This window comes from Labeo rohita, chromosome 18 (genome assembly GCF_022985175.1).
Source record: "Labeo rohita strain BAU-BD-2019 chromosome 18, IGBB_LRoh.1.0, whole genome shotgun sequence".
Classification (NCBI taxonomy): domain Eukaryota; kingdom Metazoa; phylum Chordata; class Actinopteri; order Cypriniformes; family Cyprinidae; genus Labeo; species Labeo rohita.
Window position 1 is genome coordinate 8,970,297 of NC_066886.1, and position 16,513 is coordinate 8,986,809.

General features: G+C 34.4%; 1 protein-coding gene across 1 annotated transcript in view; it reads left to right on the forward strand.

Moving 5' to 3' along the window:
- The window catches only part of cdh13 (cadherin 13, H-cadherin (heart)), a 394,548-nt gene that overhangs the window by 364,439 nt on the left and 13,596 nt on the right, over positions 1-16,513 (forward strand). The window contains exons 12-13 of the mRNA XM_051135516.1: positions 14,024-14,257; positions 15,980-16,198. Of these exons, the coding sequence (XP_050991473.1) occupies positions 14,024-14,257; positions 15,980-16,198 (453 nt within the window). The remainder of the gene's footprint in view (positions 1-14,023; positions 14,258-15,979; positions 16,199-16,513) is intronic.

Genomic DNA, 16,513 nt, shown 5'->3' on the forward strand with positions numbered 1-16,513 from the left:
CATGTCAGATTCCTCTTTTGAAGATTAAATGCATGTCATGTTAATTGTTTTTCAATAGGTTATTACTTTATAATTGCGCAGTATTCATACGCCGTTTGAAAATAAGCTTCCTTGTGAGGTTATCGATTTTATTGTTCTCACATCACCTTTTCATGACTTTTATATTAAAAATAGCACAAGTACACAGTTTATATAGGGTATGATGGGGCTAAAGGCACCCCCTAAGAAAAAAATGTGCTTTTCACTGTGCCCGAAGAATAGGATTGCAGAAAAATACATACGTTTGTATTGAACATTTATGGAGCAACATATTTTGTATGAAAATAAATCATACAAGTTGTTTATTTTATTTAAAAATCTCATAAATGTATGAGTTGGCAAGGAGGGACTTTTACCCCACACACGGGGTAAAAAGCCCACCAGAATGGGGTAAAGGCACACAGTATTAATGCAAATAATGTTTTTTTTTTTATAATGTTTAAGTTAATACTTGTTTAAAACAATCACTTTAGCAAAGTCTGTACTATTCTGCTTATTTTGATAAATAAAATAATTATTTTTTGTTCAATAAATATACTGTCATTAAAATATGTTAACATAAAACATACATTTTAAAATACAGAAAAAAAAATCATTTCAAAACGTAAAGATTCTGAAAGCATCTAAAGAGATCCCATAATAATTTAATATAGATTTACAGTAGTAACAGCAAATGATATTTTATTATTTAATATGATTAATAGCATGTTTTTAAATATGATGGTTTCATTCTAAACATGGTGATTATTTCTAAAATGGATATATATTATATTTACCATCTGAATCTAACAATGTCATGTCAACAAATGGAAACGTCAGCCTTTTATTAATTATCATGTTAATATTGTGCCTTTTAGTCTCAACAGCAGGGGTGCTTTTTACCCCAAATACCATACTTATTCTTTTGTTATTTAAAAACTGCTGTTTTAATTATCTTAAACAAAACTGAAAATCATTAAGAAGACATTTGTCTCAAGATATATTTAATAATTTTAGCAATTCTCATGTGCTACTTAAATCTACAACATTTTTAAAAACATCAAATATTAGATGAAGTAAGCACAGAATCGACTTTGCTCTGCTGCCCGCGATCGCGTCAAGGATCAACAAACATTGCACGTGTATGTTGAAAAGCGGATGTTTCGGAACGTGCTACGCCACGTTTTTCTGCCATCTAGTGGTTTAGAGGAAAATAATATCAAAGGCGCCTTTTACCCCTTTTTAAAGTATTGCGAAAGTATTCATACCCCTTAATTTTTTTCACTTTTTGTTAAGTTTCTGCCTTATGTTAAACTGCTTTAAATTACTTTTTCCCACATCAGTTTACACTTCATACACCATAATTGCAAAGCAAAAAACAGGTTTTTAGCATCTTGGCAGATTTATTACAAATAAAAAACTTACATGATTCCATTGCATAAGTATTCATACCCTTATCTGCCACAAATGAAATTTAGCTCAGGAGCATTCATATTGCTTGTAGTTACTACACTTAAAGTGAAGTTAACCTGTGACAAATGTAATTGAATGGATATGATTTGGAAAGGCCCACGTGCATTCTTTTAATTTTTAAAGAAAAGTCTAACAGATGAAAATTCATATCAGAGCAAAAACCAAGCCCTGAGGTAAAAAAAAAAGGGTTTCTCAAACTGGCCTTGGGGAATTGCATTGGGTTTGTGAGGTGATAATAAACTAAGAGTAATTTAACCATAAAAAAGTAAAAAAAAAAATATATATATATATATATATTAAAATTAATGTTAATACTTTTCCAGAAAAATATTTTACTTGTTTACCTGCCTATAGTCAAAACTAAATGGTATGACACACAGTAGGTAAAAATTAATGAAATGAAAATTACGAATAATTTACTGCCATTGTGTGATTAATTTGTAATCATGCAATCCATAAAAAATAACTGGAATTTGATTATGAGCATTTTAAAGTGTTAGGTAATCTAATTATGAGTGCTTAATTTTTGGAATCTGATTACGTAATCCAGATCACATGTAATCAGTTACTACCCAATGCTGTAGGTAATAATATAAAATGTTTTTTAACCACTGAATCAGCATATTAAAATAATTTCTGAAGGTAAATGTGACACTGAAGACTGGAGTAATGATTCTGCAAATGATTCAACATTGTCTTAAAAGGAATAATTACATTTTAAAATATATAAAAATATACAATTAAAACAAAATAGAATTAAATGTATATATAAAAGGATAAAATTGCAATGATTTTTTACAATATGACTGTTTTACTAAATGCCCTTGGGACCAGTTAGTGAATTTATTTCCGAGAAACGCCCTAGTATCATTTGTCATTCATTTTGTCTCCAATGCAGTGTCATTCATTATATGACTTCCAAAGTTTTCATGCATGTCTAAAAACTTTTTATGGCCACTCTGCATCTAAAAATAGAACATTTAGAAGAACTGATGAATCGAATAAGCTTAGTATGCTTTTTCACAAGTTAATGTGCTGTTACAGTACGCTTGTATAAGTAATTTTATTCCTATAGGTCTTTGCACTGAAGCTTTAAAATCTCAGCATGCCAAAGCAGAGTGAGAAAAGAGCCATCTGCTCGAGTCCTGTGTGTCCTCTCAGAGTCTGTCTCACTGCGTGACCACTGCAGTGAGCAACCACACACTCCACACCCCCACTGCGCCTTCCATTCTGACTCAGACTCCCTCCTGATTACATCCCATTCACATCCTTGAGCTCAACTCTGGCACTTTATTGTTTTCAGAATTTGTTTGTTCTAAGGATCTGCATCTATGTAACCAATTTGTCTAAAAGTTTAACAGCTCTAATTATCAGCATCGCAAAGCTAGTGGATTCTTTCTTTGCCTTTGTCTTATACTTTTGCCATTAGCCTTAAGCTTCAGCAGAGATGGAGTAGCCAGAAGAAAGTACCGGAAATCATTCATTTTCAATGAGAGCTGGTGATTTGAGACGCAGTGTGTGAAAGTGCCTGTAGGCGATGCGACAGAGTTGAGCAGAGTTTAACTGAAATGCAATGACTTCCAATGGGAGAAAGTGGAGCTCTAGTGAGCCGCCACATGATAGAGAATGTTACTGCAGTTGGATAGATATGTCTGTAGAGCATGGCAATAGCACATTAAAGGTCGTGGGTATCCAGGGAATGCTGGAAATGATAACGTTCGTAAAGAAGTGCTTTACATAAAAAGTCCAAAATGCATAACTGCAAATATTGTGGGTGGTTTTTACTTTTCTAAAGAAATGGAATTTGTTTTCATACATTTAGGAGTGGGGTTTTTTTTTTCTGATTTCTGTGCATAATAGAACTTTATTGCATTTACATTTAGGCATTTAGCAGATGCTTTTATCTAAAGCGACATACAAATGAGGAGCAGCGCAAGCAATTTATCAGAGTCGACAATGTTTGTAGTACAGAATGCCAAGTATAAGCTAAATTAGTTAGAGCAAAAGTGAAATGTAGAAAAGTAGAACGAGAAAACAAGAATGTATTAGCAGTAGAAGCATTTTATTTTTCTCATTTTTATTTGTTTATTTTTTAATATTTATTCATTTTAAATATGAGCTGTTATAGGGAATGACTTCTGGATGTTTTCTTGATTCATGAATTCCTTTTAAATTGCAAAGTTAATTACAACTGTAACTATTATTATAACAAATCTAATTTTTTTGTTGTTTTTTTGCCATTAAAAACTGTCAGTCAGACAGACAGTGAGTGAAAGAGAGAGAGAGAGAGAGAAAGAGAGAGAGAGAGAGAGAGACTGTAAACAGACAGTAACACAAAGCAATATAGACAGACAAACACTTGGTATTAGCCCAAGCTACTAGTCAGTTGGTCCGTCTTCCAGGGAAGCATCAGGTGGAACAGACGCTATGGGCCAGTGGATAAGTGCCAAAATAAAAAAACTCACTGGACCGAGGGTCTGTCTTAGGGGTCTGAGGGGATGAGATAGAGTCCTGTACTGTCACAAAATCATTAATGCAACCAACGGCATCATTCCCTGACACATCACTCAAACTTTTTCTTAAAGGGATAGTTCATCAAAAAATGAAAGTTCTGTCATTAAGTACGAACGAAAAAAGGAAAAAAGAAAGGAAAGAAAAAAAGAAGGAAAGAAAGAAAAAGAAAGACAGAAAGGACTAACAAATGAACGAAAAATAAAGAAAGAAAGAAAGAAAGAAAGAAAGAAAGAAAGAAAGAAAGAAAGAAAGAAAGAAAGAAAAAGAATGAAGAAAAGAACAGGAGAGAAGGATGGAAGGAAAGAAAGAAAGAAAAAAGAAAGGAAGGAAGGAAAGAAAAAGGAAAGAAAGAAAAGAATAGAAAGAAAAAAGAAAGGAAGGAAGGAAAGAAAAAAGGAAAGAAAGAAAAGAATAGAAAGAAAAAAAGAAAGGAAGGAAGGAAAGAAAAAAGGAAAGAATAGAAAGAAAGAAAGAAAGAAAGAAAGAAAGAAAGAAAGAAAGAAAGAATGAACAAACGAAAAAAGGAAAAAAGAAAGGAAAGAAAAAAGAAGAAAAGAAAGAAAGACAGAAAGAACTAACAAATGAATGAAAAAAAAAGAAAGAAAGAAAGAAAGAAAGAAAGAAAGAAAGAAAGAAAGAAAGAAAAAGAATGAAGAAAAGGACAGGAGGAAAGGAAGGATGGAATAAAAAAGAAAGAGAAAGAAAGAAAGAAATTAAAAGAAAGAAAAGGAAAAAGAAAGAAAGAAATTAAAAGAAAGAAAAAGAAGAAAAGAAAGAAAGAAAGAAAAAGAAGAAGAAAGGAAAGAAAGAAAGATAGAAATTAATCAAGAAAAGGAAGGAAACAAAAAAGGAAGGAAGGAAAGAAGGAAAGAAATTAAATGAAAGAAAGAAAAAAGAAAGAAAGAAAGAAAAAGAAAAAGAAAAAAGGAATGAAGAAAGGAAGTAAAAGAAGAAAGGAAGGAAAGAAAGAAAAAGAAAAAACAACAGTGCTGTAAATAAAAAGTGAATGCCTAGTTCTTTCATGAAACTCTAGATGGCGCAGGCTGACGGGTTGTTAACGTAACTGATGACATTCACAGCCTTATATGACTTGGCACAAGCTGATTGGTTCAGTCAACCTTTTCCTTTAAATGGCTGGTTGGCATTCACTCAAGCCTTTCACAGCAGCGTGCTTTCAGAGTTCCTCTGAAACCCTCCACCTTCCCCAGCTCCACCTGTATAGATCTGCTACGGGTTATTTTATATGTTATTTGTGCAGCAGCAGTATGTCTTAAATACTCACAGCACCGTATCGCCATATGCTTTGGCAGTAGCAAGTTCCTGTACTTGCTTGCAGCAACAGCAGCAATAATCTACAACTACAGCAATAACCAACACAGCAGCTCTATTCCACCAAGACCAAATACATTAACATTATCTTTTACATTATGATGCTAAAATTTTCCGAGAGTTGTCATGGAAGAAATGGATATAAAAGAATTTCATTATGTAATACTTGAGCTCTCTATAATACAACTGCAAACACTATCTTTCCAACTATACAGTACATTTCCAGCAAAGCAAAAATTAAGATAAACTTGTACATCGTCTAAGCAAGCAAATCTCATCAGCCAGGCTTTATGAAGCTCTTCTGTGTGTACTGAGGGACTCCGAGTAGACATATATGCATGGGGGAATGCAAATCCTTCCCATTTACACAGGGCTGCTGTACGTGGTTAGAAAGCATTAAAGTTGTTTGTCTTCGCTAAGAAAAAAAAACACATTCCTTCGCTCGATCGCTCCATAGTCTTTACCGTCTTCATCAGCATCATCATCATAATTATCTTCGGCAGTGCTAAGAGCTCCTTCATCCTCTAACTCACATTGAAGGCCTATTACACACGTTTAGATGCACCATAAAGTGTTCTAGAAATGAGCAGCAGCGTTTCATGTTGCAGTTTATCACTTAATAACTTTCATCTTAGAAACCGACGACCCCTGTAACATCAGTATTGATTAAGGTAAACGTGAGCGGAAATATACAGCAGACTTCATGAATAGCCGAGTACACATCGCTTTGTTTAACAAGCAGCTTTGACATAAAAGATATTCATGAGACACGGATAAGAAAGGGTTGTTTGCATAAATATGTCTATTACATATGCAGCATGTAATGGGACTGGATGTTGCAGATGCCGTCTACTTTCCCTTTCATAATGAGGGTGATTTATTTTCTCCTTTGTGGTGCGTTGATATATATAGGCTCATATCTTGTCTGACTTTGCTGAGATCCAATTCCCTCTTTTCTAAACTTCTTTCTAATGCATCACTAAACATTGTTGATATGGAAGGGATAGACAGTTTTTCAGCCTCACAGCTGTTCGTGAGCAGGTTTGCAATCAAATGCAAAACTGTCCTTTGTCTTTTTTCCTCTGCATTAAAATAAATACATTTTCATTTTTTATGGCCGTGAAGTATGCTCCCATTTTATGGCTAGCCAAAAACACAGCTTGCGCACTGTGAATACATTTCACATACTGCAAAAGTCTCAGGATTTTTTTTTTTTTTTTTTACAAAAACTAACCATGTTTACACTTTTTTTTTTCTTTGTTACTGGAAAAGGTTTTGGAAAAGTTTTACAATATCTTATTTGTTTTTGCTATTTCTTAGCAGTTTATTGTTCCATATTTTCAGCATTATGTCGAAAATATGAACAGTGCCACTATAAGATTATTAAGACATATTTAACTAGAATGTAAAAAAAAAAAATTATTACATTTAAATATAAATAAATAAAAAGTGTGATAATAATTTAAATACAATTTTACACAAAATATGAATGCCCCAGTTTTGTGGTGTTATTTCTACCCAAAACAAACAATTATGCCCCCAGTATGTTTACTTTTTTTATATTTATAGTGAAGAAAATGAAAAATCAATCTGCTCAAGTGAGCAGATTATTTTTATGGTTTGCCATTTCCAAGCAAATTATTCAAAAAGTGTGAACATATAATTAAATTTGGCCTTGGCAAGACAGTTAAGTTAGAACATTTTTAGAAAAGAAAAAGGTAATACACAAAACAACTCGAAATAGAGTGGCAGTGAACTTTGGTGAAAATGTTTATAACAATTCCAGCAATACTGTAACTTTTGGACACTGTTAGTGGACAAATAAAAAACAGTGAGTTTGTGAAAGAGTGCCCATAGCTGAGGAAACACATGGGGACGAAACAAAAACTGAAATACTATCCTTGTTAAAGGGATAGTTCACCCAAAAAATGAAAATTCTGTCATTGATTGCTCACCCTCATGTTGTTCCAAACTCATAAGATCTTTGTTCATCTTCGGAACACAATTTAAAATATGTTTGATAAAATCCGAGAGCTTTCTTAGGCAGCAATGCAACTGACGCATTCAATGCCCAGAAAGGTAGTAAGGACATCATTAAAATAGTCCATGTGACATCAGTGCTTCAGTCATAATGTTATAAAGCTACGAGAATACTTTATGTGGATGAAGAAAACAAAAATTACAAATTTATTAAACAATTTCTTCTCTTCCGTGTCAGTCTTGAGTGTGCGCTCACAAGAATACGGTGGCATGTGAAAGTTTGGGAACCCCTTGCAGAATCTGGGAAATTGTGAATAATTTTAACATAAAAAAGAGAGATTTTACAAAATGCATGCTATTTTTTATGTAGTACTGTCCTGAGTAAGATATTTAGCATAAAAGATGTTTACATATAATCCACGAGACCAAAAAAAGATCTGAAATTATTAAAATAACCCTTTTCAAAGGTTTGGGAACCCTTGGTTCTTAATACTGTGTTTGGTTACCTAGATGATCTACGACTGTTTCTTTTGTTTTGTGATGGTTGTTGATGAGTCCCTTGTTTGTTCTGAACAGTTAAACTGAGCACTGTTCTTCAAAAAATCCTCCAGGTCGTGCAGATTATTCCGTTTTCCGGCATCTTTTGCATATTTCTTTCCTGCAGTGACTGAAAAGGTAGCTTCAGAAGGAAACATGATGCATTAGTAGCCGGGGGGTGAAAACTTTTGAACCGGATGAAGATGTCCAAATTTTTCTTATTTTGTTGAAATATCTTTTTTATTTCCATTTAGTACTGCCCTTCAGAAGCAACAGAAGATACTTGCATGTTTCCCGGAAGACAAATTAAGTACAATTTACCTAGATCTTCAAATTCAAAGACTTTTCACCCTGGACTGTTAATGCATTGTGTTTCCTTCTGGAGCATCAGTGAATGTTTGAACCTTTTTAATAGTTGTGTTTGAGTCTAATAGTTGAGTTTGATCTAAAAATCATAGAGTCACTGGTGTAAAGGGTTCAAATATGCAAAATATACTGGAAAACTGAAGAATCTACAGGACCTGGAGGATTTTTCTGAAGAACAGTGCTCAGTTTAACTGTTCAGAACAAACAAGGGACTCAGGAACAACCATCTCAAAAAAAAAAAAAAAAAAAAACAGTCGTAGATCATCCAGGTAACCACACACACAATATTAAGAACCAAGGGTTCCCAAACTTTTGAAGGGGGTATTTGAATAATTTCAATTTCAAATTCAATTTTTTTGTCTTGTGGACTATATGTAAACATTTCTATGTAAAATATCTTACCTAGAACAGTACTAAATAAATAATATATATAATATAAAATCTAAAATATAATAATCTTTCTTATTTTGTTAAAAACATTTTCACAGATTCTGCAACGGTTCACAAACTTTTGCATGCCACTGTATACCACAATAAATTAGTATATTAATATAAATATACGGTAGAATCATATATTTTATATTCACATAAAAAAATGTATGAATGTAGTAGGGTATGTTAATCGTCACCTGACCAAATCGTATTAAATAATGGCGATATCAAAGGACTTTAGGTAATCAGTTAAACTAGCTAGCTGTTCTTATTGTTGACATTTTATTCAATTTTTATATATAAATGTTAGTGAAAAGAATACAAATAAAAAACTGTTATATATCAATCCACATATGTGATGGACATTGGTTATGCTCATCTTAAGTGTCTACTTTGAAGGCATCTTGAGTAAAACAGCTTCATATTTAATAAGGCATATGCAGAACATGTGAACCGGAAGCAATGAGACCTGTTTAGCAGAATACAAAAGTCTGTTGCGCATATTATTTTAAGGTATAAATAATGTAACGTTTATTTTAAGAAAGAAACCATAAACTTCTAAAACATTTTTTAAAGTAAATAGAGAGATTTTTCTAAATAAATTAATTAATTAATTAAAAAAGTGTGAATCAAATGTCCAAATGCTTTTTTTTAATGGCACTATAGGACACCATGTCCAAAAACAGAAGAAGTGGACTAAAGTGTGTTTGTACTACAGGACGTGTTGTATTTCAAAGGATCAGGTGGTCTTCAGCATTGTTGCATACTAGACCATCTAGACACCCATTTCTCCTGAATGACAGATGTGTTAGTCAATTTATGTTGACTGCACTGATGAGACACATGGCAAAAGAGATACAGCAAGTTCAGCTCATAAAAAGTCCAAGCCACGCTCCGCTTACGCACCCTTCCCTGTGGGCATCACGCTCCTATAGCGTATAACCGAGGGGCAGGAGTACCAGAGCGATGATAAAAATGATAGAAGAGAGGAAGACTTACAATAATTTCCTTTGTGCAAAGCTAAAATATTTCATAGTCTTCGGGGAGAAAGAAAAATGCATTTTAAAAGAGGTCAGTGGTAATATGTGGAATGTTTGTCTTCACCAAACCAAAACTAATCATTATAAAGTTTCATATTGCTGCCGGCATATTGCTCATTTCAGAAAGGTTGGAAGTGTTTGCTTTTCATCTACTGTTTAGTTTCAGATGCATTTCTGATATTAATCAAAATGTGAGAGACACAGAATATTAATATAAACTGTAGTGTGTTTATGCAGTGTCTTTATATAAACTTTATTACATTTGCCTTTATGTATAAACCTCACTTGAGTATGTAGCACTGTGGTACATTAAATATGAATACGTCCAAAGGCCCTTTTAGTGTCTGTATTCGTCACAGACGTGATCTCTCAACCGAACATTCTCCGTTCCAGTGAAATAAAACAATAACATGCTAGCAGATATGTCACAGTTACTGATCTACTGACAAACAGAGGCTATTTTCATGTTTATTTATAAAAAGTTGACAAGAAACACTTGCACTTAAAGGAACAGTTCACCTGAAAATGAACGTGCTGAAAATGTACCCTCAGGCTGTTCAAGGTGTAGATTAATTAGTTTCTTCATCAGAACAGATTTAGAGAAATTTAACATTACATCACTTGCTCATCAATAGATACTTTGCAGTGAATGGGTGCTGTTAAAATAAGAGTCCAAACAGCTGATAAAACATCAGAATCAAGTGATCCACAATTGCTTCTTGCTAAAATATGAGTCCTGTATGCATAATATTGCTTTATGCAGTGAAAATTCATCTTGTCTGAATTAGGAGAGAAATAAGCACAGATCAAGCACCATTTACAAGCAGAAATTGTCAAAAATGGTTCTAAACAAACATGTCTGTTGATTTTGATTTGATGACAACAGGGGATAGATTTTCACTGCATTCACTGCAGAGGATCCAGTGGAGAGCAAGTGATGAAATGCTAAATTTCTCCAAATTTATACATTTTGGATGGCCTGAGAGTACATTTTCCAAAAATTGTAGGTGAACTATACCAGTAGGACAAAAATATTATTCCGAATCACATCAGCTCATGTTCTGCTAGGTGTCTGAGCCGCTCATTCACTCTCATTCTGACGGCACCCATTCACTGCAGAGGATCCATTGTTGAGCACGTAATGTAATGTCAAATTTCTCCATATCTGTAGATATGGATGGCCTGGAGTACATTTTATATTACTCCAAATCACATCAGCTCATGCTCTGCTAAGTGTTTGAGCCCCTCATTTATTCTCATTCTGAAGGCACCCATTCACTGCAGAGTGATGCAATGCTAAATTTCTCCAAGTCTATACATTCTGGATGGCCTGAGAGTACATTTTCAATAAATTTTAGGTGAACTATCCCTTTAAGGACAAAAATATTACTCAGAATCACATCAGCTCATGTTCTGCTATATGGCCGAGCCCCTCTTTTACTCTCATTCTGACGGCACCCATTTACTGCAGAGGATCCATTGGTGAGAAAGTGATGAAATTCTAAGTTTCTTTAAATCTATACATTTGTAGATGGACTGAGAGTACATTTTCAAGAAATTTTATAGGTGAACTATACTTTTAAGGACAAAAATATTACTCTAAATCACATCAGCTCACGCTCTGCTAGGTGTCCGAACCCCTCATTTACTCTCATTCTGACGGCACCCATTCACTGCAGAGGATCCATTGTTGAGCAAGTAATGTAATGTTAAATTTCTCCATATCTGTAGATTTTGGATGGCCTGAGAGTACATTTTATATTACTCCGAATCACATCAGCTCATGCTCTGCTAGGTGTTTGAGCCCTTCATTTATTCTCATTCTGACGGCACCCATTCACTGCAGAGGATCCACTGGTGAGCAAGTGATGCTATGCTAAATTTCTCCATATATTTACATTTTGGATGGCCTGACTTTTCAATAAATTGTTTGGTGAACTATTCCTTCAAGGACAAAAATATTACTCCGAATCACGTCAGCTCATGCTTTGCTAGGTGTCCAAGCCCCCCTAAATCCCTCTTGAATATTTGAGTCGCCCCTGCATGTTTCTGGGATTTTTATCTGATCTTGTTGTTTGGGTCAGAAGGCAGTCAATAGCTGTTGTTATGAGGAGAAACTTAATCCATATTCAGTCGCTACCATACACCAAAACAGCCGTGCTTATGTAATACTTGCCTGACCTTTGGTGTCTTTCAATCGTAGGTTTGCTCAGGGGTGTTGAAAGCGAAGCAATGGACATATTTACTAATGCACACACAAGCCACATCTAAATTTTTTAAGAGTTCATGATTTATAAATCAGATTGCTGTTATCGCTCATGGCGGGACATGTTTACTTCTGTGAAGCATACTGAGAAGCTGCTGCTTTTATGGTGTTAGGCGAGACAGTTTGCTTTTGTCCGTGGACGCGCATTCTTCTTTATATATTGTGAAACGTCTTGTTACGTACTCAACAATCTTTTTGAACAGAAAATCAATAAAACATGGCAAGGACGTCATTGTTCTACCTCTAAATGCCGTTCTGCTGAGGTATTTTAGAGATGCGATTGGAACAAACCTGATTTCTTTTTCTACCGAGACATTACTTGCTCCAATGTTTTGACACCGTGCCTTTTCTTCTTCCCTTTGAGGCCCGAGTGTTCCTGGCAGTACGAGGACAAAATCATTCTGTAATTACTGATCCTGTCATTGGATGTTAATTGCGAGTGACCTCCAGGGCTGTTTATAATTATGCAGTCCTGCAATAACTGCTAATCTCCTAGAAACAGAATATTTCAAAAGCCTTGAATAATGTATTTTTTTTCTCTGCGCAGTATTCAGTAAAGTGCAATCTGATACAAAATGAGGCTTTTTTCAAATCGAGATAATTGTTGTTACTTCAAGTCCGCTTTTTTTTTTTTTTTTTTTTTTTTTTGATTTGCTGTTGTTTTTCTTTCTGTATAGACATTGATTGCTGTTGTCTGCGTTTCTGATGCATCCAGTCTGACCTTTTTTGCTTGTGGCTCTGGTTGTAAAAAGTCTTTAACCCACTTTGCTTTACAGTAACAGTCAGTCGGCATGAGATGCTGGTGCTTTGAGCGCACTGATGAGTGTTAAGCACAGTCCTTCTGTGCATTTAAAGGAGTACTATTGATTTGGCCTATAGAGCCAGAAAGCTTTAGTCTGAAAATCAAAATTGACCAATTTACGTTCTCAATATCCTCTGGTGGTATTTTTGGAAGCTTGTGTCCTTCAGTATACAGTAGAAAAGTAAATGTGAGAGTAAAGTTTAAAGAAATGCAAGATGATGTATGTGCACTGCCTTTCAAAAGTTTAGGATCAGTAAGATTTTTAAAGAAGTTTCTTATGCTCATCAAGGCTGTAACTGTACAGAACAAAAACTGTCATTTTGTGAAATATTATTGCAATTTAAAATAACAGTTTTCTATTTTAATATACTTTAAAATATTATTTATTCCTGTGAAACAAAGCTGAATTTTCACCATAATTACTCCAGTTTTCAGTGTCATATGATCCTTCAGATCCTTCAGTTGCTGCTTAATATTTTTATTCAGTGTTTATTCAAAATATAATTTTTGTTTTACATGATATACTACTATTCAAAAGTTTGGGGTTTTTTTTAAAAGAAATTAACTATTTTATTCAGCAAGGATGTGTTAAATGGATAAAAAGTGATAAAGACTTGAATTTAGAAAATATTCCTATTTTGAATAAATGCTTTTCTTTTTAACTTTATATTAATGAAAGAATCAAAGAAAAAAGTATCACAGGTTTAAAAAAATATATTAAGCAGCACAACAGTTTCAACACTGATAATAAATCAGCATATTAGAATGATTTCTGTAGGATTATGTGACATTGAAAACTGGATTATGGATGATGAAAATTCAGCGCTGTGTTAAAGAAATAAATTATATTTTAAAGTATATTAAAATAAGAAACAAATATTAGTAATTGCAATAATATTTGACAATATTACATTTTTTTCTGTATTTTTGACCAAATAAATACAGCCTTTATGAGCATTTTTTATTTAAAAAACATTAAAAATCTTGCTGATCCCAAACTTTTGAACGGCAGTTTATGTATGTATGTATGTATTGTCTTTTAACTATTAATTACGAAGTATTAATCACTAAAACTACAATAAATTAAAATTAAACCTAAATAGGCATGCTACAAATGCTAATAAAAATGGCAATAGCACATAACAAAATTAATAAAACTTCAAATTAAAATTTAAAATATCTAAACACTGTAATACTAAAACTACGAAAACTGCCAGTCCTGTCTTACTTTATTCTTTTTTAACTTTATTCCTTTTATCTCACTAGGCAATCCACCCGCCTCGGGGACGGGTACGCTGATAATCACTCTGGAGGACGAGAACGACAATGCCCCCTACGTCTTCCCCTCCGTGGCCCGCGTGTGCGAGGACGCTAAAGACATGAATGTGGTGGTGATCGGGGGACGAGACAAGGACATCCATCCTAATACAGATCCTTTCAAGATCGAGCTTGGCAAACAGCCAGGACTGGAGAAAACATGGAAAATTTCCAGGATCAATGGTAAGTTAATTCTCAGATGGGACAGAAACAGCCGCTGACCCACGGTTGAACACATGCCGGCTTTTTCAAGTGCCAGTCTGAGGAAATGCAAAAGGTGCTTTCACTAAAGGAAAAGTTTACCTTAATATAATTAAGCGTAATTGATTTATTGTTGATTAATCAATTTCAGCACAAGCGTGGTGGGTAAAAATGCGATTAGGTGGTGTAAATGCTGTGTATACAGGCATAAATTACTAGAATTCTGTATAAATTAATTAATTAAGCTGCAAACGTTGTGTGAATTTAATTGATCATTAATTGTAATGACAATCAATCATGAAAATTCTTTTAGAAATAGTACTAAAGTGAAAAATTGACTGAGATCATGACATTCAGTCATGAAAATGACTGAACATTGGCATTCCTAGGGTCAATACTGTGGTAAACTCTTAAAAATAAAGGTCTGAAAAGGAGTTTTTCACAGTGATGCCATAGAAGAAACATTTGAGTTCCCCAAAGAAACTTACAGTGCAGTGTTGCCCAGTCTTGATGTTTTCCCACAAAATTGGGCTACTTTTACACTGTTGCCACAGGTTGTTGTTTTGTCTGTGGGTTAAAATGTTATTTTGATGGAGGAGACAGCTGTGAAAAACATGACTAGGCTAGTTTTGATTGGCAGTTGGGAGGGTTTTGTTTTGCAGACCTAGCAACCCTGTTTCAGTGGTCAGTTAAAAGAACATTTTTTATTTCTTAGTGTAAAGAACATTCGAATAACCTAAAGAACCTTTTTCCACTCTAAAGAACCTTTCTATATGTTCCATTTTACCATAGATGTTCTTTACTGTTCTTTATTTTTAAAGTCCACATGAAATCAAAATTGAAGTTCTATGGCTTTTAGTATAAATATATTCGCCTAAAGGTTATCTAAAAGCTAGTGTGCTCCAAATCAATGACAAAATTTGCATTTACAAGATGCAAGCATTTAAACCTTACAGTCTCTAACTTCCACAATTATGGATACATGATTTTAATGACATCACCCTGCACTTCAGCTTCTCATTAAACTTTCTGTCCATTCAAATGCTTTCTAGAATCCATAGCGTCCCGCCCCTTACACTATACATAAACACTGAAGCGATTCAGTGTTAATATGTTTTCCATTGGGGCAAAAGAAGTCTTTTTTCGTACAAAACTTATCAGACCTATTTGAATTCTACACCGAATACTTTATTTCATAGCGATATGGATGAGATTGTGGCTGTCATACGCAGTCAAATGCGGCTTTACCAAGCTCAGTGGCATTTATAAACAAAATTCTACTGGCTATTTAAAAAAGGGGGCGGGACTTCTTAATATGTTTCAGTTGTAGTTACGTCAGCACATAGACTTCAGTGGACTTTAAGAGTGTGGCCTACCAGCTAAACCAGCACCTGACCACCATAGACAAAGATGAAAATTAAAATATCTGAGTGTATTCGGGGTTTATTTTAGCAGACTCTCGATTACCAAGCTCTTCTGAGAGCACACACTCAAATATAAAAAAGGCATGTGAATCTCCTGACATCTGTCAGCTGTTTGAGAAGAGAATCAGTGGCAGATGTTGTCATACAGAGAGAGAGAGAGAGAATAAGAGAAAACCGGAGACGTGATTTGAGGTTGATTGGTTTATAGTCTCGTGTAGAGTTTACTGACATGTAAAGCATTTAGAATGATGCTTTAAGTTTTTTTTCTGATGGTTTTCAGATACTCACTCCCAGATCATGTTGCTGCATAGTCTGAAAAAGGCGAACTACAACCTGCCACTGGTTCTGACCGACTCTGGGGTCCCTCCAATATCCAACAACACAGAACTGAAAGTTCAAGTGTGCACCTGTAAGAAGAACAGAATGGACTGCAGCCGTGCCGGCTCGATCCAAACAAACCTCTTGCTACTGCTCGGCCTGGTTCTGCTCTCCATTCTCTGTAAGTATCCCTTATGACACTCAAATGCACCCCTGACCCATCTTATCAGAATGCTGGAAATTCAAGGTGATTTGCTTAATGTGGAGTTTTAAAGTTCAATAGATGTTGCATATTTCATGGTTTCTAATAAAGTGTGAATAAATATTGCAAGTGTTCCAGAGCCACGATTCTGCCCGACAGCAAAAACATATAAAGAAAGTTAGAACTCTGCAGAGTTTATTATTGTACGAAAATCTCTTAATCCTTAAATTTGGAACCTCGTCCGTTCTAGGCATCAGCGGTGCATCTTAACGGACCTTTTGCAGGACTCTGGGC